The sequence below is a fragment of the Fusarium proliferatum genome (assembly GCF_900067095.1).
Source record: "Fusarium proliferatum ET1 genome assembly, contig: FPRO_scaffold010, whole genome shotgun sequence".
NCBI lineage: Eukaryota > Fungi > Ascomycota > Sordariomycetes > Hypocreales > Nectriaceae > Fusarium > Fusarium proliferatum.
In genome coordinates, this window is record NW_022194799.1 from 782149 (window position 1) to 804314 (window position 22166).

At 47.3% G+C, this 22166-nt stretch overlaps 8 protein-coding genes and 1 non-coding gene across 9 annotated transcripts; 7 read left to right on the top strand and 2 right to left on the bottom strand.

Annotated features, from left to right (window-relative positions):
* Nucleotides 1–288: 288 nt before the first annotated feature.
* On the bottom strand, nt 289–2007 carry FPRO_11717 (putative histone acetyltransferase; the record flags this gene model as incomplete). The annotated part of the gene is made up of 1 exon (XM_031221223.1): nt 289–2007. One exon carries the CDS (start codon nt 2005–2007, stop codon nt 289–291), a length of 1719 nt encoding a protein of 572 aa, XP_031086804.1.
* Nucleotides 2008–3760: 1753 nt separating this feature from the next.
* On the top strand, nt 3761–5308 carry FPRO_11718 (uncharacterized protein; the record flags this gene model as incomplete). Its single annotated transcript, XM_031221224.1, has 1 exon — nt 3761–5308. One exon carries the CDS (start codon nt 3761–3763, stop codon nt 5306–5308), a length of 1548 nt encoding a protein of 515 aa, XP_031086805.1.
* A 1453-nt stretch (nt 5309–6761) lies between these two features.
* Nucleotides 6762–8651, top strand: FPRO_11719 (uncharacterized protein; the record flags this gene model as incomplete). The annotated part of the gene is made up of 6 exons (XM_031221226.1): nt 6762–7193; nt 7243–7392; nt 7442–7616; nt 7664–7775; nt 7823–8377; nt 8429–8651. 6 exons carry the CDS (start codon nt 6762–6764, stop codon nt 8649–8651), a joined length of 1647 nt encoding a protein of 548 aa, XP_031086806.1.
* Nucleotides 8652–9179: 528 nt separating this feature from the next.
* FPRO_11720 (uncharacterized protein) lies at nt 9180–11526 on the top strand (the record flags this gene model as incomplete). The annotated part of the gene is made up of 2 exons (XM_031221227.1): nt 9180–9705; nt 9752–11526. 2 exons carry the CDS (start codon nt 9180–9182, stop codon nt 11524–11526), a joined length of 2301 nt encoding a protein of 766 aa, XP_031086807.1.
* An 844-nt stretch (nt 11527–12370) lies between these two features.
* On the top strand, nt 12371–13324 carry FPRO_11721 (uncharacterized protein; the record flags this gene model as incomplete). Its single annotated transcript, XM_031221228.1, has 1 exon — nt 12371–13324. The coding sequence occupies one exon, from the start codon at nt 12371–12373 to the stop codon at nt 13322–13324; it is 954 nt and encodes a 317-aa protein (XP_031086808.1).
* A 456-nt stretch (nt 13325–13780) lies between these two features.
* tRNA lies at nt 13781–13870 on the top strand. Its single transcript is given in 2 exon segments — nt 13781–13817; nt 13836–13870. It is a non-coding gene; the product is annotated as a tRNA-Glu (tRNA).
* Nucleotides 13871–14188: 318 nt separating this feature from the next.
* Nucleotides 14189–14647, top strand: FPRO_11722 (uncharacterized protein; the record flags this gene model as incomplete). Its single annotated transcript, XM_031221229.1, has 1 exon — nt 14189–14647. The coding sequence occupies one exon, from the start codon at nt 14189–14191 to the stop codon at nt 14645–14647; it is 459 nt and encodes a 152-aa protein (XP_031086809.1).
* Nucleotides 14648–15314: 667 nt separating this feature from the next.
* FPRO_11723 (uncharacterized protein) lies at nt 15315–18620 on the bottom strand (the record flags this gene model as incomplete). The annotated part of the gene is made up of 2 exons (XM_031221230.1): nt 15315–18159; nt 18211–18620. The coding sequence occupies 2 exons, from the start codon at nt 18618–18620 to the stop codon at nt 15315–15317; spliced, it is 3255 nt and encodes a 1084-aa protein (XP_031086810.1).
* A 1957-nt stretch (nt 18621–20577) lies between these two features.
* On the top strand, nt 20578–22067 carry FPRO_11724 (putative alcohol dehydrogenase I-ADH1; the record flags this gene model as incomplete). The annotated part of the gene is made up of 4 exons (XM_031221231.1): nt 20578–20914; nt 20968–21778; nt 21830–21925; nt 21977–22067. The coding sequence occupies 4 exons, from the start codon at nt 20578–20580 to the stop codon at nt 22065–22067; spliced, it is 1335 nt and encodes a 444-aa protein (XP_031086811.1).
* Between the last annotated feature and the right edge of the window lie 99 nt (nt 22068–22166).

Consider the following 22166-nt stretch of genomic DNA (forward strand, 5'->3'; position numbering starts at 1 on the left):
AATAGGATAAAAGAGACCAGCTGTAATGAACTGACACGCTTCATTTATGAATGGAATACTTGTGAATCCAGGTTAGAGGAACCCACAAACATTCATATAGGTCGTGGCTATTTATTTCACTTCACTCGATTCCGTAGAGCCATGGAGAGTTAAGGAGAACACAAGATGATCAAAATGTCGTAACTTTTCATTTCCCACCCAAAGACGCCGTCTATAAATGCAGTATCCCCTGCCGTGAGGTATTTCCAGTCTCATCCTTCATGCTATTCATTACCCTGGAGCTCGTCCTTACTCAGGCTGCTCACGTCCGTCCAGCCACTTGCTCATGTAAGGACCATCCAACCAGAAGCCAAGCTTCTTGTAGTAGCTTCTCACTCCAACACCAGAAATAACACTGATCTTGTCGCTGCCGTGCTCCTCAATCGCAATCCTCTCAGCCTCCTCCATCAGAAGGGTACCGAAACCCTGGTGCTGGAACTTGCGGGGATCGCGAGCGTGAACTGGTACAGCTGTGCCGTAAACGTGAAGCTCTCGCACCATACTTGTAGGCTGGCCTGTAAGCTCTTCTCGGTAAGTGTACTTCTCGGTACACTTTCGCAACCGAAGTAGAGCAACAAGGATGTCTTGCTTGGGGTCCTCGTAGGCCAGGAAAGTCTCCCAACCGCCGTTGGCGACGTAATCTCGTCGAACCAGCTCAATTTGGTTAGGTCGTATCTTGTTCTTGATCTCATTCACTCCAACTTCTCGTGTCCGTACATCTCGGCAGGTTGTTCCAAAGTCCTTCATTCGAGCAAGTGCCAGTTCGCGTAGGTTACCATTCTCGACTCCAGATGTGACCAGGGGCATGGGAATGTCGCGCTGAACACGGTAGATGCGGGTCCAAGGAGGAATGAGAGCCATGATTCTCGCGATGAGGTCGATCAGGCCGTTGGGAGTGTAATTCTGGTATCGCCCTGTCCTCCACAGTTCGTACAGACCTGTACCTCGAATGACCAGGGTGGGATAAATCTTGAGGCCGTCGGTTCGGAAAGCAGGATTCTCAAAGTACTCCCTGAACTGATCGATATCGCGCTCCATGCCAACGTTTGGCAAATCAGGCATCATGTGGCTAACAACCTTGTAACCAGCGTCCTTCGCGAGGCAGAACGTCTCTGCGACTGCGGCAACTGTGTGTCCCCGGTTGGAGTCTCGCGCGACATCCTCATACAATGACTGCACTCCAACCTCAAGTCGTGTGCAGCCATATCGCAACATGTCGGAAAGATGAGGCTGCAGACAATAATCAGGTCGTGTCTCGATTGTAATTCCGACACATTTGATGTTGCTCATCTCGCCAGCCTCCACGGCCTCATCAACATTGGTCGTTTGATATCCACTAAGAGCATTGTGAAGCTGAGCAATAAACTCCTCGCGGTATGACTCAGAAAGAGACATGAAGGTTCCTCCCATGATGATGTACTCAACTTTATCGACAGAATGGCCAAGAGACTTGAGCTGGTCAACACGTCCTCGAGCCTGCTCGAAAGGATCGTATCGTGCACGAATCGCTCGCATCGAGGTAGGTTCATAGCCAGTATAAGACTGTGTGCTGTACTCGAAGTCGGAATCAGGACCTCCAGGGCAATAAACACAAATGTTGCCAGTATAAGCAATATGGGGACATCGATGGGGCTTGCACATGACAGCGACAACAGCAATACCAGAAGACGTTCGAATGGGCTTCGCAATGAGCTTTGGCAAAATGTATTTCTTGTAGTGTTCGGGAATGGAGGCGATGATGGCGGTCAAAGGTGGGATGTTCTGGAGCTTGTGCTTCTTGGCGAGTTTGTTTCGCAGGGAATTGAGGTTGATATCGCGTGTGGCTCGGCCAGCCTTGCTGGCTTCGTGGTCTTCGATGAGAGCATTCGCGACGTCGGCGCAGCATCGCAGGAAGCGCTCGCTCTCGGGAGCCATGTCGGGCTTCTTCTTGATCGGCGCGGCCGTCACGGTCATGGTGGCGGTGGCCATGTTGATGGTTGTGGTCTTTCGAGAAGACTAGAATTATTGAGGATGTCGGTTTGCGTAGCGAGGGATTGTTGAAGTGGTTGTAGAAGGCTGACTTTGTGTGTCAGTCAAAATGACATGGATGGGAATGAGTTATCGATCTTTGCCCCTCCAAAAGAAGCTTCAGATGGAAAAATCGTGGTGGGGCTGAGAGTTTTCCTTACCCAATGCGGAGATGGGCAATTGTCAAAGTCATGGTCACGTGGACCCTCAATCCTCAACATCGAAGTAGATATTTTGACTCTTAGAACTGGACAGCTCAGAGCTTTATTACCATCAGGCCTCGGGGTATACGGCATTTGTCATCGATCTGGTCAAGGGAGCCGTCCCCTAGTAGGCCTCGAGACCTTTAACCAGATGCGACCTTGACGAGGGTTTTGTACGTTTTCCTTCGCAGTAGAGTACGAGTGAGCTTTTCCTCGGGTTTCTTGCGTTTTCCTTCGCTTATGATAAAGATATAACCGCTTGTGTCCTAGCGGGCGGCCACCATACAATCCACCAGAGTGCCATCCACTAGGGAGGTCTATGTAGTCGCGGGGGCTGTCTCAGTCTCTGTCTCCTTGGAGACCTCCAAGGCTTCGGCGAGTTCCTTCTCGCGAGCTTCTCGCTTTGCTCTTGGGCAGTTCTTCGGCGGTCCATCCTTGGCTTGGAGAGTGGTATAGTCATAAGAAGCGGACCGGCCATTGTGTGGGAACCGCTAGGTACGTCCACTAGCATCCCGGTGCACGAGCTTGATGAGGGCCTCATGTCTAACCGTCGATCTCCCATATCTACGCCGAAGCGAGACTTTAAAGTGAATGGCCGTTTTCCGGCCGCCAGACTGGGTCTTTGGGTTGCTCCTGTTTGATAATAGTCAGCTACAAAGAGGTAGGGAGTCCTGTTTAGGTAACCAACAGTATCTCGACATCGTCGTATTCTCCGAGTTCCTGTATCTCGACGGCAATCCGTCGCAGGGCGACTCTCAGCTCACCCGTAACCGTGCACTTGGTATCAATGAGCATGCTGGGCCAAAGTAAAGATAACTAATTTATAGAGAATTGATGATAATAAAAGAAAATCAACTATTAACCAACTCTATTGTAGCACATGAAGACAAAATACAACAGAATAAGGTTTCTGGGACGACAGAGATAAACGCTACTGTGAATTGTCGATACTACTTTCCTTACCATACTCATCCTGACTTATAAGGTAGGGATATGACAACTTAGATGGGCAAAAAGAGTGGAAGGCCCATACCGTTACTCCTTTTGTTTATTCGCTATCATATACATGAAACAAAAGATGACTCTCTCATTAATGGACTAGTATTAAGAAAGCCGCCTCTAATAAAGGGAGGGAAAATCTTGGTGCTTTATGCAAGTATTAATCAAGAATTGGGATTACAAATATATCTCAAGGTTAATAGTATCGTTATTGAACAGACTAAAGTCTCGGTCAACTTGATCAAACTTAATCAATAAGGTTGCTCCCAGCTGCAGCATTTTCGGTAACTCAAATTGATATAAACCACTCGAGCGAATGAAGCTCACATATTAGCTTAAGAGACAAAGTAACTTTGTGCGTGCCCCGGCGAACCTTCTCACATGAAACTCTGATAGCTCCTGCCTAGGTATATAAGAGACCTTCGTCCCCCTCCTTCAGCTCGTTCTACACCAGCAGTCTTCTCCATCCAACAACTTTATTTCTATTCTCTTCCATGTCGCAAACGATAGAAATGTGTTTCTTGTCGGACACCGATCTTGATCTCGAGACAGATCTTGATTTCCCAGATGATTTCGAATCGCCACAAATTGACTGTGAATATCCCATGTACGCAATGGGGGGTTACCACCCTGTTCATCTTGGCGATCTCTACGACGATGGTCGGTATCGAATAGTCCACAAGATTGGTGCTGGAGATACTTCTATGATATGGCTGGCGCGCGACTCTTCGACTTCGAGTTGGGTGGCTCTTAAGATCCTGATGGCCGATCAACCGCCGAGCATTGAGGAGAACATTATCAGGTGCCACGACATTCTGGCCCATCACTATCAAGATAAAATCGAGCCTCGGTTCATTACATACATGCGATACTTCCACATTGATGGTCCCAACGGCCGTCATCTCTGTTTGGTTCTTCCCTTCTGTGGTCCAAATCTGCACTCTTTGTCGAATTATATGAAGAGCAGAATGAAGCCGCAATTTGTTCAAGCACTCGGATATCAAGCAACAGAGATTGTTAGGGACTTACATGCCCGTGGTATCTGTCATGGGAACATTAGACCCGCAAATCTACTCCTGCGAATGCGCAATCTGGACCATCTCGACGACCAAGGAATTTATCGCCTGTTTGGTCAGCCCATAATCGACGAATTAAAGACTGATTCTGGTAGGATTATGGGCCCGGAAGCTCCTCGTTACGTTGTCGGCTTTCTCGATTTCATGTCAAGTGGCGATGATATTCTTTCGAACCAATTAAGTCTCATTGGTTTTGATCATGCCTTCGATATGTCGTCACCGAAGACAATACTACCCCTGCCTGAGTTTCTGGCGCCTGAGATAGCTATAGGAAAGCTAGCCAGCCCAGCAAGTGATGTTTGGGCTCTGGGCGTCACAATTCTGAACATGCGGTCCGGCATCTCACTTTTCCCCTATCATGTCGATTGCCCAGCACATCTTATTACAGAGTGTGTGAAGTACTTTGGAGAACTACCGAAATCTTGGGAAGAGCCATATTACGATGTGGAAGGCCGCCCAACGTCAGACAAGACTAAAGGCCGGCCAAGGGAACTCTCTGATGAGGTCTGTTCGCTGAAGCATTGGATCAGCGACATTTGGGACAAACCAACCCAGCCCAATGAGAATAAGTCCGCACCAGCGAGGCCCTTTATTGTACGAGATGAAGATGGATCGTATCCCAGAAGCTACAGCTGGCTAGGTGGCTATGTTTCCGACATCATCAATTACGATCCCCAAGACATAGATCGTCTGACCTCCATATGTGACACTATGCAAAGACCATATCCAGAGCATTACGAGGACAGGCTTTGGAAGCCATCTGCAATCAAAATCAACGGCACCTATCTCTCAGAAGGTGGGGGAGTGGGATGGCTTGTTTACCTCCCAGGGAATTGTGACATTGAATGTAATACCCGATCATTACCCAGGATCTCAGCGCTAGAAGCTTATTTGCTACATGATCTGCTGAGAAGAATATTCGTCTACCAGGAACGAATAAGTGCGAAGGATGTGTTGGAGCATCCCTGGTTCAGGATGGTTTAGGGGAGAACAAAACACAGGCAGCTATTCGTTATTTCGAACTATACTTAAGCTGCAAACCTATATCTGTTATTTGAGCAGTTGAGTTGTGCTAGATATGAACTTGGAGAGCAAGTGACCCTGTGACTCTAAAGTGTTATCAAAATTACTGCCTAAGAATCTAAAGTGCGTCTAAGTTTATACTGAACTTGCCTAAGTCTCTTCATCGTTTAGGATTAAGCCACTATCCTGAGAACGGCAAGGTATTTTTGATGATATCCCTCTTCAAAACCATGTCCCTACAATGGCAGTGGGGTCCATAGAGCCAAGACCACTCGATGAAGCACGTGGGCCACGTTTATATCAGCCTCAGATCCTTCGAAGAATCTGACACAAACCATCCGAGTTTAATTCCATTAAAGACCTTTTGAGGAGTTTATGATCAGTTAATCATGCTTTAGAGGATGGGGAATCCTTCACACACAACTCACAAGTCTGTTATTCTTGAATAAATTGAGGTTTAGACTCTGAAAAAGGACTAGACTTGCTCGAATCGGTCACTAAAACAGGGAATATCCATCACTTATGTTCTATCCGTGATATGGGATAACTTTCCTGAAGGATTGGCATGTAAGTTGCTTATTCGCAGGACTGAGAAGAGTTACGCCAGGGAACCTGTGATATAAGGTTGCAACTAATCCTGATTTTTGTTATGCATAAACACTAAATATCCGCAAGCTCAAGCTAAAGTGATCCTCATTTAGCACTGTCGCCATTAAGTTCTCCAATATTGGACAGCGAAACCCCCCACGGTTGATGATGAGTTGAAATGGAGTAAAGGGTTCCTGATTTTACAGGCCCCGGTGCAAACCAAAGAGACGTTGCACTTTTCTCCCAAGCGGATTCAACCAAGATCGCACTATCCATATTGGAGGATGCGCATGATGCCGTCAAAAGTGCAATGCAAGACGCAGGCTAATACACAAGTACTTGAAAGTAGGATCTTCAAGACTGCCTCACCCTAATCGTTCATACAGGGATTCCCATGCAAATGATCTCCCAAGCTCTGTCTCTAACCCAAACGGAATTCCTTATGAAGCAGGGACTAATAAACAAAGTCTGGGCCCCTGTGTTAAGACAAAACATACCCCTACCACTACGTGCCTTCATCTTCACTTCTAACTGGTGAACTCGCCAAGAGACGGGCACTAGATTAGCGAGAAGGATTATTCAGGACCAAGATGATTCTGAACATCAACACCGAGTGAGGCTGAGGAAGCTCAGAAGGATTCAAGAGTAAATTCAAAGGTTGCATGACGCCCATCTAGGGCTTACTTTTGAATTTGATCTGCTGATCCTTCGATATTATGGGTTGAGAAACTAGTGATGGTAAGAGTATATAATAGCTCGAGAACTCCATGATGAAGATGATGTTGAATAAAGATAAGAAGCAAGCTACGAAAAGGCCGACTCCAAAATGGCACGCTGGATACAACCTCTTCTTCTGACCATTTCGGTCCTCCTTTCTCTCTCCTCTACTGGCACAGCCCATCCCGCAAACAATCATGCAATTTTCCCCAAGCACGCTTTGGTCCCCCCAGTTCTTCCCCCTAACGCTTTCAAGCGTCAAGATGCACCGGCCACCGAAATCACTCCTGTTCCAGAGGCGAAGCAAGCTGAGGATGTCTCACAGCCCACCGCTACAGTCCCCTTCGAGGCACCCATCCCTGCTGAGGATACAAACGACTGGCGCTCTATGAACTGTGAGGCTGATGGTGTCAAGGACCATACTTTGTATGGACCTGATCGTTGGAAGAATGTCGATGCTGGTGATGCTTGGATTGCTGTTATTGAAGGGTGGAAGATGAACATTACTGGTGGGCGTGAGCAGAAGCACTTTTCTAATAATGTGAGTTTCCAGGTGAAACATAAAGAGGTATTGTGGCTGATATCTGTAGGTTTCCAACTTCTTTCACGGCCCCCAAGACATGTTCTGCGAGACATTCAGTGATGAAGGCAGTGGATGTGAAGATCTCAACCTCCAGTGCCACTCTACTAGTGTTCCTGCTGGTTACTTCATTCTTCACTCCTTTGAGAACATCTTTGCTGTGAGTCTATTTCAAGATCTCGGAAGCTCAATTTCCTAACAATGGCAAGATGCACTCCAACATTTGGAACGCTGTTGGCGATGCCGTTCGTGATAACGACATTGGCACCATTGCCTCAGAGTTTGGCAAGGTCCCTCCCAAGGAGGGAGGTCTTGCTACTGCTATTCTCATCGATATTGCTTTGATGGCTTGGGGTATTGTTATGGGCCCTGCTTGGAACAAGCGTATGTTGTTCTTCTCATATTGATGGACACGGACTGACTATGGACAGTGATCGGCCCCAAGTTCAGTGATGGCACTAATGCTGGAACGCTGAAGGATACTACCAATGATCTTGTCAAGAACTCTTTGACACTCACCAAAGATATCCTCAACGGCAGAGCGTATGTTTTACCACCCCGTTTCATTTCTCAACTGACAATTTCGCCAGCCAAGACCAGCTTGGGGTCCAGAACGGTCTCACTGCTCAAATGCAAGGCCTCACCGAAGGTTGGAAGGACGGCGTCCTCGCAACCCAAAAGTGGCTCTTTGGCGGTTCCGAAGACGGCTACAATCAACTCGGTGCCATGATTTCTGATGCCTCCATGTTCGGCGACAACTGGCTCCTCGACCGTGGCGACCACACCAAGCAAGTCAAGCGCGCCATTAACGCCTTTTTGATCCCTATGGCATGGCAGTACTCTCCCGATGTCATCATTCCCTTCATCGCAGAGTCTGATGTTGCTTGCGACAAAGATCCTGGCTGGAATAAGGAAGCTACTTTCACGACTATGTACCAGCACTGGATTGATGATGGTGCTTTGAAGGACGGCCGTTTCTGCTTCAATGGGAAGTCCTATTGGCTCCTTGGTGGTCGCGATCGTAACACCAATTGTGACAGCAAGTCTGGAGACTCTGACTGTGGTGGCTTTGCTCTTCCTCCTGGATGGCAGTCTTTGAAGGACAAGAAGTTCACTGACATCTCACTCGATAACGTCATTATTGGGTAAGCTTCCTTCATATACTCCCGAAAAACAATACCTTACTGAATTTATAGGTCTCTCAATTCAAAGGCTGCTAATGGTGGTAAAAACGGCTTCAAGCTTGATCTTGGAGATGAGCCTAGCCGAGAGGTCCTTGATAGCCTCGCTGGTAGTGGTATCGAGGCTCCTGGTGTCTTCAACATCCCTATTTGCACTATGGATGAAATCATTGAGAACTACTACCTATGGTACGGCAATAGTCGGGATGACATGACCAACTTCCCCTGCAACGTTTGAATTCGGTTATTGATACTGTGTTTCTTCTTCTTGCTCTGTAATCTCTTCTGCACCGACATCTTGAGGCTTCTCTTCTGCAAAGCTCGCTGTATCTCGGTTACTTAATTCGAAATTTCTTTTGCTCTATATATCAATTCGTACATCCAAACAAGGAGCCCCAACAGCTAGTGCTTTACTCTGACTTAGACTTCATCTCTGCTACTGAACCTGGGATAAGCTTGATAATTGAGACCAGAAAAGCGTAGTCTGCATAGGTCAGGCCATATCGTGAAGAATAAAAGCGCCGTATGTGTTCATCAATGTTGCTGACCCTCCTGCATCGGTCAGATTGGCTGTCTGATGCATCACATGACCTCAGGACCCAAGCAAGTGAGATAAAACAAAAGACCCTCAAACTCGTTTCAGAACCAGTCTCTTCGTAGTCAGATCATACCACCAAACCATTCAACGATTGTTATGTTGAGCAAATCTTGCCTTTGATTATACGCAATTACTACACGAGGACCCTCACTGCGGGGTTAGCTTACAATGGCCTCACTCAACCTCAAGCGAGCACCATACCCAACCGGGGATACTGAAGATGATATTCGAAAAGACCCGAAACTTTGCCGAACATGCTGGAATCTCTACGGAGGTTCGACTGCCACTGCTGTTCCTCTGGCTGGTATAGCTATGCACGAAAATTCTGGTTCCATCAACGCAGGCAGAGCGGCTACGGCTGGTAATCTAGATGAAGCTCCTACTTGGGCAGGGCGAGGTCGCATCGACTATGCTTCGTGGCAGATCAGCGTCTATCTGCCTGATATTCCTGGGACAGTAGCTGGAGGTTGCCCTTCTTGTTTCCTTCTCCAAGAGACTTTGAAGAAGTTGACCAAAGGATCAGTGGATCCCAGTGATCCTGAGCTATGGCTGGACATTGTCTTCTGTAAGGGGAACGTCTTAAGGATGAAGCTTATCCGTGGGAGCCCTCCTGATGACTTTGACATGTTTTCATCCGGCGGTGGAAGCACGGATGGAGACGTTCTTGAGAACTTCGAGATATACACCCTCCCTGGTAAGACACGCAATTCACTGCCTATAGCGATAGCTCACACATATAGGTTCGCCCTGCCCATGGCCAACTATTGGCTCATCGATGAACGTTGAACGCCCTGACTGGAGTCTTCCTGCTGAAATTGGTGGACATGCAAGCCATATCGAGCCAGATCCAACTTCCAAGTCATCTTTCGACAGGGTTAAAAGCTGGATCAAAACTTGCAAAGATACTCACACAATCTGCACAGAAGGCGAGGCTTCATCAAACCCGCAGCTGCCAAAGCGAGTCATAGATATAGGGCCTGATACCAATGATGGAATCCATATCTTTGTTCACGATGACTCCACCCAGCAGATTACAGAACCATATATTGCGTTATCTCATTGCTGGGGAAAGACTCAGCACTTGATCTCAACAAAGGCAACTCTTGACCAGTGGAAACGAAACATTCCGTTCGACCGCTTCGCCAAAACATTCCAAGATGCTGTTATCATCTCGAGAGAGTTGGGCATTCGATATGTCTGGATAGACTCTCTTTGCATCGTTCAAGATGACAAGCAAGACTGGGAAATCGAAGCAGCGAAGATGGCATCCATCTATAACGGTGCAGAGCTTGTACTAGCGGCCACTGGATCCGCTGATGGGGCTGGTGGCTGTTTATTTCAAAGAGAGCCTTTCGTCACAGTTTCCGGATCATTTCCCGACGGAGTGCCATTTGAGATCTATGGAAGAAAGGCGGTGAAGCATGCAGTCTTTGGTTGGAACACAGACCCAAACGGGTCCAAGGGATCATCAAACCCTATTGTTGGAACCACGGTCTCTGAGGTCTATGATTATCCTTTGATGACAAGGGCTTGGTGTTTCCAGGAAAGGCTCTTGGCAACTCGTATTCTCCACTATACCAAGAGTGAGATGATCTTCGACTGTCTTTCTTCAATGGAGTGCGAGTGCGGTGCTCTGGAGAAACATGAGGATGACCCACTGGTACCTGCTCGTCGAATCATGAAGACAGGACACAAATTCATCACCGGAACAAAGAGCTACCGAGGCTCATCTACCAATCCCGCAGCCCCCCTAAAGGGAGAGATCAAAGAGTTCATAGAACATCATGAACTCTGGCGAGACTTGATTGTTCAGTATTCCCAAAAGAATATCACCAAACGAACCGATGGCCTCCCAGCCGTTGCAGGATTGGCTACTGAGTGGTCTAATAAACTTACAGGAAGATACCTCGCAGGTCTTTGGGAGAAGGATCTGCTCAACGATTTACGCTGGATGCCTGATGAAAAAGACTCGGGTGAGGAACCAGAGTACATCGCACCGAGCTGGAGCTGGCTCAGCGTTCATCGTGGTGTGACATGGGGAGTTGAGAGCTTTGAGTTTGACAAGTTCTTTGTGACCGTGGATTTTGATCGTACAGCATGCCCTCTTAGTGGGCACAACCAGTTTGGAGCCGTGGACTCTGGGTACATCTTTCTCACCGGCCGCGTCATGCCTATAACCTTTTCCATCGACGGAAATATGGTTTGGTTAGAAAAACCAGGGAATGATACAAGAAAACCATTTGACAGGCCGGATAGCCTTTGGAGGCTGCGAAACCTGAAGAGTAATGAGCTATTTTGCCTCAGATTTTCAACAAGAATGAGCACGAGAAATGCTTGGGATGACGATGCGGCGATGGTTTTGGTCAAAGCAGATGATATGATTTTGAAGAAGCAGCCCGAAGAGGTTCAGAAGTTTGAAAATGTTTTCCAGAGGGTCGGATTTATCACGAATTATATGACCCAGGGCTGGAATCATGAGAGGGACTCGAAGGAGATGGGGATGTACATCATTTAGCTGCTCAAGGTTTCGTTAACATGGGCAGAGTTGAATAGATCTGGATACATTGAACGATTGGTCAGATAAGAAAGTGGAGGCTAGCTGATGAAGACAACAACGGAATGGAGAAGTTTTCAGTTCATGATCTGATCTATCAAGGTACCAGTAGAACCAGAGCATCCACCCTTTGCGTGACATCAGCCATGGCGGTGAAGATGAAAGTGATCAACCCATCGACCGACTTAGGATGCAATACCTCGAATAGTCCGTCGATCTCAACAACGTGACGAATTCCATGGTCAAGAAATGAATAATTGGTAGATAAATTAAGTTCACCGATGCTCTAAGCGACATATCCCACCCGGAGCGGAATCTATCCCGCCGGGAACTTGGTATTCGATGCCCCGCTAGGTTCAATCGGTATGATGTTTGCGAAACATCGTACATCACTTAAGCGTGGGATAACCAAGCATATGTGTTACAATTTCATAGATAGCACGTGCCAAGGAGATCGGAGACATGCGCCAATTGCATGTTTTATCTGGTGATAGAAAAGTTACACGGTGAAAATTCTTTAGTCTTCAGAAACACGAGATGTCGCTTCTAGACATGACCTGATGTTATTGACTAGTGGCGGAGCCCTACCGCCGCGCTGGGTCCGGATCTGATGTGATCGGCCAAGCTCGGAATTACAGGACTTCTTTTGGAATTCATCGCCCGGTGTAACATCTCATGTTGCATATGGTGTGACCGAAGAATATATGGAGATACTGATTACTTATAAAAGAAAGACCTTCAGCTCCAGGGCTGAGGGCTGTATGTTCTGTACTACATTTAGCTATAAGTCATTCAATCTATTACAATGCCAAAGTACGTTCTCACAGGCGCAGACGGCAATCTCGGCCGCATCGCAGCAAGCTTCGCCACAGAAATCGCCAAGCCCGGCGATGAACTCGTCTTCACCACATACAAAGATGAAGCTATCCCCGCTGACCTCCGCAAATCATGGACCGACAAAGGCGCAAAAGTCGTAACTGCCACCTACGATGACATCGAGAGTCTCAAGGTGGCTTTCCAAGGCGCTGAAGCTGTGTCTCTCATCTCAACTTGGCTCTTCGGTGAAGGTCGACGTCGTCAGGCCCAAACTGTCGTTGACGCTGCCAAGGCATGTGGTGTCAAGAGAGTTTGCTACACTTCGTTCTGTGGAGCTGGTATAGAGGCTGAGAATGAGGAGGATATTCCTTTCCTTCCCAGAGATCACCACTTTATCGAGAAGATCATCTATGCTTCTGGTTTAGAGTACAATATCCAGCGGAATTACCTGTACGCGGATAACATCCCAACTCTCTTTGCACCCTCGTGGAAGTTCTGCGGTGATCGCTGGCTCGTCAACACACACGGCAAAGCAGGCGCATACGTTGCCCGCGAAGACTGCGGCAACGTCCTCGCCGCTCTGCTCCTAGGCCGCGGCGAACCTAACAAAGTGTACGAGATCACAGGTCCCAAAGCCGTCACCAACGAGGAGGTTTTCAAGTGGATGTGCGAGCAAACAGGGTACAAGGGAGAAATTGTCGATCTTCCTGATGAGGAGTTGAAGAGTTGGTGGTTGGATCATGGATTGCCCACCGACTTCTTTGGTGACTTCTCAAAGTTGCCCATGAAGTTGTGTATTGGTGATCTTTTGTGCTGTGGAGAGATGGTTGCGACTGGGTTCATGGCTGAGACGAATGATAATGTTGAGAAGTTGACGGGGAGGAAGCCGATTCTATATCAGGAGGCTTTGTTGCAGTACAAGGACTTGTTTCCGAAGCCATAGATATTCTTTTTAGAATGCTTTTTGTTAGCTATAGAGTAATGTAATTTGCCAGTTTGTGTGGTCTTTTGCTCAGAGTGAAATATACTGAATTCTATCTGACCGAAGCAACTTGGACATAAAATTGTATCACCTTGATCTATCTAATTGGAGCTTGATCCTCCCTCTTGCCGTCAGCCTTGTTCAAGGCCATGGAGCTTTTACCCTTACAACGAAGACTTGAACAGTGATTGGGCTACGATATAAGGTTGGCATAAACTTGGACCTTGAGTTGCATTGACTTTGGACTGCCTTTCATTAGGGAAAAAACCGAGATTGATCCTCGAAACATGCAGCTGGCAGCAGGCCACTGCTTGATATTATCCAGACTTCAGAAACCAACTCCTGGTATCGTGACGGGCGAGTCGAGCTTGGCAAACTGAATACATAATACGAGACCCCTGATCATAAGCAGCAACATCCGGTATGGTGTAGTGGCTAACATTTCGCGCTCTCATAACTTGAGGGATTAGTACCGCGGAGCCCAGGGTTCGATTCCCTGTACCGGAGAGATCCTTATACTTTTGCAATTTCGTTCAATCGCTCAACGTTTAGCTGAGCTTTTAGTTTGTGGCGTTAAGTGTTCAGCCCTGCCGGCGCAAAAGCAAATTCACGATGGCGCCTAACGCCACTTCAATAGTATTTACTAGTGATATGCACGATGTGATTAGATGTAGATCCAAAACACGGTCAGGGGAAAGAGATCAATGTAGATCGACGGGTAAATAACCCGACCTTCCCGCCGTTTTTTCTTGGTTGACTCTTTGTTGTTTACACTCATTCACTCTTTCCCGCCGTTTTGACTGTCACTCGTTTTTACTCGTCGTTATGCTGTCTTCCAACGTTCTACGTGCTCTGGCAGTCTTTGCTGCTGCTGTAAATGCAGGGCCCTGCCGTCCGTCGACAACTCTAGCTGGAACCACTACTGAGGTCACCTCAACCGCAACTGTTGTTGGCAGTACTACCGATCTCTCATCCACTACCATCGAGAGCGCCACAGAGACTGAGACAACCAATATTCCCACCACTACCACGGCGATTGCTGAGGAGTCGACTACTACCACCGCTATCATCGAGGAGTCTACCACTACGGATATCCCTACCACTACCACGGCCATCGCTGAAGAGTCTACCACTACCGACGCCGCAAGCACCACGACCACCGCAGCGGTTAATGATTATCCATGCTCTACTAGTGACGACTGTGCTCAATTCGCAGACCTGTGTCTCGATGGGCTGCTGAACATATGCTACTGCGACAGCGCCGAATGCGTGCCGCAGCTCTAGATTCTGTGCCGTCATCGTGCCAATTCTATCAGCCCACTCAAGCTGATCAAACTTGAAATACGGCTGTCGGTTTGGGTTCAATAAGTTACTGGGTATCATGTCCCGCACCGCAGAGTTGGAAGACTTGGTGTATTATATGTTCAATTCTATCTGAGAGAGGTTGAATCAAGGAAATGGACTTGTCATTATTCCTTGAAATTTATATGTTGACCTACAACTTTCCCTCTGGTTTAATATTAGGATAGGGGTTTCTAATAAAACGAACCAATAATCCGTGCTTCATTCAGGTTTTTAGTTCTAGTCTAAGCTATCCATCAATGATCGGTGGACATTACCAACCAAACTAATATAGCATCAGCACTAGAGTGAACTATCGAACTTTTATTTTTTAAGCTATCATTCCCGGCCTAATCGCCTTCCTTCTTCGTTCCCAGCAATTTCAACAACCCCCTTTGACAATAGACGTAAGAGCGCCACTATCAAACCCCTCGACTCTTTGTGAAATGTGTGAAAACTAAGAAGATGCATACTGAAAGTTTCCTGTCGGGTTGATGAACAGTAAGAAGTGGTGAGTCTATAGAGAAGATCACACCTCATACTTATGGTCTCGGTCATGACAAATAAGGCTTGTTCTGCATTAGATACTAGAAACTATGTATCAAGCTGTCTATGTAAGTGCCATTCTATTTAGTGGTTCCCTCCTTAGAAACGATTCATACTCCGAAATATTTCTGTTCCAGATTGGGGCTCCCACCACGGCCAGGATATCAGCGGCTCTGCGCTTCTCTCTGTCCTCCAACTCTTGATCAATACCAGCTGCTATAAGAAGATTCGCGATTTTGTAAAGCTGATACTCTTCTGCGTCATCTGTAGTTTCGTAACTCTTTTTCGCTCTACCCAGAGCAATTTTGTTGGCAACGTGATGCAATGCAGTCCAGCCTTTCAGATCTGTTTGGTTGATAGATGCTCCAGAGTCCAAGAGGAACTGAACAGCCTCTATTGGGTCAGTCAGTGAGCTGCTTCTATCTATTGAAGAGACGAATACCATAAGAGGGGTATCTCTATTGGGATATGGTCCCAAATTCTGTAGGGTGATGCCATGTCTGTGTAAATATTCCATAATAGCCCGTTTCCAGTATCTGAAGCCACGGTTTTCTCGATACAGGTTGGGGCCATCTGGAGATGCACCCTCGCAAAGTAAAACTTTTGCATACTTGATGAAGAGCATCTCCTCGAGTGAGCTTGAATCGGCATCACTGGAGAGACACAGTAAGGCTTGTGTCACTTCCTCTAACTTGGAATCAGGTTGCGCCCAGATCTTGACTTCAGAGCAACAAAGAAACTTGACTACATCAAGCCTTCGGTTGGTCACAGCAGTGCAGATGGGTCCTTCTAGCTGCCGAGAGGCTTTGATCCTTGGGGCACCAGCCTCTACCAGTAGCCTGACCAGATATTCATCGCAGCGACTAATAGCAGTAGCCAAAGCAAATGATGAATCCTGCCATACACTGCGTCGGGGATAGCGGTCGAGCAATAGCGAAGTAACCTTTTGGTGGCCGCCGAGGATTGCAAGTTCAATGGGCGTCATAGCCACGATCTCCGCTGTGCTTAGTTGTAGTGTTCCACCTCTTTGGACCTTGATCAATCGATCCTCACTCCTTGGTCTTGTTCGAGAAAAACTGTGAAGCGAGAGGATGCTGGCTTGCCCTGTAGAGGAGAGAAAACTTGTGCTAGCAACAATCTTCCTAACTATGGCAGTAATACCAAGCAGACATGCTAATTGGAGTGCTTGGAGCTGAGTTGCGGAAGTCGTACCTTTTGGGTGTTCGAAGAATACAACATCACAGTCATTGATCTCTTCAAGCCCCCCAATCGTGTCATGATGCTCGGATGCTGTCGAGAGAATGGTCGATATATCTCCCCGCCTGTGTCTCAGTTTGGAGAGATAGGAGAACCAGAGTCTTCGATTTTCATGCTTTCGACTTAGGAAAGTCAACGCTCTTTTTGCCAAGGTCTCACTGCAAAGTTTTTCGGGGCATTCTCGGAGGTGTCTGAACCAAAATCTTGCGGCATACGGTAAAACATGAGCATACTCCACACAGGTCTTCCTTTCAGCCTCGACTTTAAGCCCTTCCTCCATAATTTCCAAACAGCGAGAAGCGAGAATCTCATGGCTGTTATCTGGGATGATTTGAAAGAAGCCAAAGTCAGAATCTGTGTCGCTTGGGGTTCGAAGAACATAAGGTTGCAGCAAATAATCTTTTGCTGATCGGTGGGAGAACTGAACGGTTTCTATGGTTTCATATCCAGAGCCAAGTCTTCTTATCTCGGTCTTGGTCATAAGAGTCCCGCAATAACTTAAACAAGCTTTCGTGTTTATCAAAGCAGTATCTGGCGTTGAAAATTCATCGCTGGTGAGAGTGCTTAATTCCTCAAGTCTCAGCGGATGATATGCCAAGGCTACCCAGGTCAAGAGTGATCGTGCTTTTTGGCGAAATTCTAGCGGAATGGCCGGCAGAGATCTTTCATAGACGGCGTCAATGTCTCCAGCAAGATCTTCAAGATACTGTGCTGCAGTGCCTTCGTCTTGCCCTTTGAGTCCAGAAACCGCTAAGCTCGCCCAGAGGAACGAGCTCCCAGCCTTTTTTGTGAGGCTCTTGTTCATCTGTTCTTGAAAGTCTTGAGACCAGCCATGATAATGTGCGATATTCGAAACACGATGATTGATCAAACGATGTACATCTTGAGCGTTGTACTTGTGTGCATCTGAGTCTAGGCAGATTACTGAAAACCCAGTAGGAAGATTGTCCTGCTGGCATGGATGGCGACTAGTCAGAAGGATCCGGAACTTTCGACGACCTTCATTTTCTGAAGATAGCAGCTCCATGAACCTCTCCTCCAGTGATTTGATCGATAGCTCATCACTTTCGTCAAGCCCATCAACAACACATGTAACATTTCCTGCGTTGGGATCCTGGACCATGGCCGTAAATATTTTCCAAAGAGTTTCGACAGAGTTGGTCGCTAACGCAATGTTCCCTTTGTCGGCCGATACAGTCCTCTTGATCCCGTGATCTAAAAGTTCTAGACGTAATCTGCAAAGCTGCCAGATAAAACCACGAAGGACAGCCGCGGCAGAGTTGGCGTTGATATTTCCGTGGTTGCAAAAGAAGTATAAGACTGTGTCAGTTGACATACAAGCAGCGAGTTTTTCCAGTTGCTCAGTTAGGTAAATCGCCAACATAGTCTTGCCGTGACCTTCGCCGCCCTGGATATAAAGGCCCCTGGAGTCACCGGAGCCTGAGAGCCATGACCTGTATGCGGATTCTTCAGTAATCCACGTACATGTTTCTTTGACTATTGGCCCTTTTGATGATACAAGGGATGCACGGTCTTCCCTGGGATCTGTGACGAATAAAAGGCTCAAGAACTCTTTCTCGCGATCTTTGAAAGTATGAGAATATTCCAAAGAACGACCATCAGACTCTGAAGCCCAAGAGAGTGGTCTAAACCTTTTAATAATTAGATCAAGCCCTAAGTAGATACTTCGAAATGGCACATACCTTGAAGTTCGAAAAGCTACGAGGCATAGTTGCTCTCTATGCAGATCCTCAAATAGAGCCTTGACCTCGCGATTATTCAGCTCAGCATAGACCCCAAGTAGTCCTTGCTGAGTAGAAGTGTGTCTACCACCATTATCAACCCATTCAAGTCGAGAGAGAATTCTGCTGATGAGTTTGTAACAGTAAATTAATATCTTTTTTGTCAGACCGAGTTGTCCTTGGTCGTTGTGGTCATCAGCTGAAGGTTTCAGCTCAACCTCCTTCGCTAATCTTGAAAAGCTCTCAAGCTGCTGTACCCGTTTCGAGACAGAGTTGGTATTTCTATCAAGTTGCTGAAAGAATCGTATTGCTTCGTCTGTTATTCCAACAAGTCGGGCAGCGGCAATGGTGATGCCAGTTGTGTCGTTCATGATCATTAGAATAAATCAAGGGAAATGCTGACACAATCAATATGAAACATTCCCGTAGGTGTAATTATACTAAAGCTTCAATAATGACACATGCTTATACTGCTACCCATGGTTCATCTGTATAGAGGCCTGTGTAGTTCAGTAAGACAGCTATTTTTAACGTTGCTCAAGCCAACCACAGTACTGAATTGGCGGGCAGGGATGTTGAGCACTACTGGTCAGATCACGGGAGTCTTCGTATTCGCTGCGCCACGCTCACTCGAAACATGGACCTGGCCTTTTCTGGGAGAGATGACATAGTGTTAGCAGGGAACCATTGTCTGCCTAACATTATATTTCTCTAGATAGTCGATTAAGAATAGCGAGCTTGTGCATATGCGTCGTCATGGAGGATCTTAGTATAGGGCTGCCTATCTAGAGTGGCTGAAACATCTCCAAAACCAACACGAAGGCATGGAACTCGTATCGCTCACGATATGCTATTGTTAGTATCTAGGAGGTCTTGTTTTCTTTTCTGGACGTGGCTTCTTTGATTCGTGACCTGGGCACTGGAGAGGCTATTGTCAGTGACCAATGGTGTCGTGTGGGCTGAAGAATTGTACCAAGAATTTGGCAAATGTTCCGTGAACGATCATGGGCCTCCTCAGATTGTTCAAGATATTAAATATGTAATAATGTATAGATAGTACCTATTACTGTGGCTTGAATCTCTCAGGTCCAGCGTGATCTTACTTGTGACTGAATTCAGATTCGATTAGCAAGGCAAGACGATCTTGGTTGAAATTAGAGTGGCCTCTGAAACTCACAGCTTCACAAACTCAATCGAGTTTCTCCCTACCACTGAAGGCCATTGTCCCTCCGCATACCGACAGCAAAGGCTCATGAGTAAACTATTTCCGAACCTCGGAGACTTGATCGAAAAAAAAACGTCGATTCAGCGACAGCCTCGCGTGACGTAAAGGCCCAAATCTCCTGATGTTGGCGGGGTTCTAGAATTCGGAGTCATAATTCCAGTACTTGAGTGCGATACAAATTGTGGATTGCGAATGCGGCTTTCGTAGCCCAGGCACGGGACACGTGGGAAAGGCTCCGCAGTGGATCAAGAAGGAACTCAATTTCCAGGCTCGCTTTCACGTTCTTCTCGGTATAACTACGCGACTGCAACGCTGCAGCTGTCACTGTTGGGATATATTGCTTTTTGAATCCTTCAATTGTTACCTTTCGACATGCAGAGATCACCAGCTCTGTATCTCTGGCATTGGTGCGCGTAGAAATACAAATGCCTCTCGCTGTTTACAGAGCAAACGCGGATGTTTCGGGATATTTCTAACCCTGTAATTGGGGTCAAACAGCAGACATGCCTAGCACATCCTTTGGGGTCTTTGGGGGTTGTGTCACCTTCTCCATAGGGCCCCCGGAGGTCAGATATGCTTACTCCCTCAGACCCATTGGTAAACGTCGGCGTCTGTTGGCGGCTCAGCAATGGAACTGGAACCCATCACTACAACGTCAGAAAAGAATCGGCTCACTCTTTTGCGGAATGGTAAGACGTTTCCACTGCGGGGATTGGGCAAAGCACATGGCTCAGTACACGAGACTGGCTTGAACGGTTTCTACAGTGGGCGTAGACCCCACGGGGTCACCTGGCTCTGCCGCATCTCCGCGGATAAAGGTATATCGTAGCGCGGCTCACAGTAACTTACAGGCCCACGACTTTACACCATATCGTAGTTTGGGTCCGTTTTAGAGTTTGACTGAATATGATCTGATCAAAAGCAATATCCAGAACCGGTTGATGCTCCGTGGCACCACAGAATTATCATTATGGGCTGACAGACGCTTCTGTTATAAGTTGAAGCATGTCGCTGCTATACATCCAAGATTTGACTCACCCAATTGCAGTACACCATATTATACCCAATTACAGCAAATACAATTGCTCTACAGCAAGTCTACAATGCTATCGTCAAGCAACGCGATGCGAACTGGCATCCTCCGAACAGGAAGGCTAGCCACGCGAAACACGGCACTTCTCGCACGTTCAGCAACAGCTCAGATTCAAACGACCCGTCGAAACTTTTCTTCCAGTCAACGAACACTCTGCGCAAGCTGTGCAACTTCAGGAGGACAATCATGCGCCCGGCATAACCCTCACAGTCGCGCTAGCGCCGGAAACATCACCACAAGCTTCAGTGCTAACAGTAGCCTCGGCAAGACTGCCGCTTACGCTACAGCTGCTAGCCCCGTCATTCCTAACGAACAATGGGCACAGGTCTTGGAAGAACGAGGTGGAGGTAAGCTAGCTATAATCTCCTATGGAATGAAGAAGAGACTCTGACGCAAACAGCTGTCCAATATAAAAAGATCCCTGTTCCAACACCAGGCTCAGATGAGGTTCTGATCAATGTCAAGTATAGTGGGGTCTGCCACACAGATCTTCACGCAGTCAATGGTGACTGGCCACTTGAATCGAAGATGCCTCTTGTTGGCGGTCACGAAGGTGCTGGTATTGTAGTAGCACGAGGAGAGCTCGTTAAGGATGTCGAAATCGGTGACCATGTTGGCCTGAAGTGGCTTCACGGCTCCTGCATGAGCTGCGAGCAGTGTCGACAGTCCAACGAATCACTTTGCTCAGAAGCCTCCCTGTCAGGCTATACTGTTGATGGCTCGTTTCAACAATATGCCGTTGGGAAAGCTGCTCATGTCGCGCGAATTCCCAAGGACTGTGACCTCGCTGGCGTAGCACCCATTCTGTGTGCTGGACTTACAGTCTACAAGGCTCTCAAGTCCTCCGGCGTTCGACCAGGACAAAGTGTCGTTATTGCCGGCGCTGGAGGCGGTCTTGGCACTTTCGCTATTCAATATGCCAAGGCTATGGGCCTGCGAGTGACCGCTCTTGATGGTGGAGACGAGAAGCGCAAGGTCTGTACTGAGCTTGGTGCTGACGTCTTTGTTGACTTCAAGACATCGACAGATATCGTTGGAGAGATCAAGAACGCTACAGGTGGCCTTGGCCCTGATGCTGTTCTGCTTCTTGCAGCCAGTGAGAAGCCATTCCAACAAGCTAGTCAGTATGTCAAGAGCAAGGGCACCATTGTCTGTGTTGGTTTACCAGCCAATGCTTTCATCAAGGCTCCTGTTTTTGACACTGTAGTTCGGTAAGTGGAACAAACCCTATTCACAGAACACGCATTAATAAGATATAACAGTGAAATCAACATCAAGGGCAGCTATGTCGGTAACCGACAGGACACGGCTGAAGCCATTGAGTTTTATAGACAAGGCCTCATCAAGGCACCATATAAGTAAGTATATCCATTACGTGCAATCACGGGCAAGACTAACACGGAACCTAGGATCGTCGGGTTGTCAGAACTCCAGAAAGTCTATGATATGATGATTGCAGGCAACGTTGCTGGCCGTTATGTGGTGGATACTAGCAGATGATGACCATGAATGTCTTTGATATTATGGAAGGTTCATTGAAAGCGTTTCTGATGTTGCTTGCGGAACAGGCATGATACCACGGAGGATTTGTGCATAACA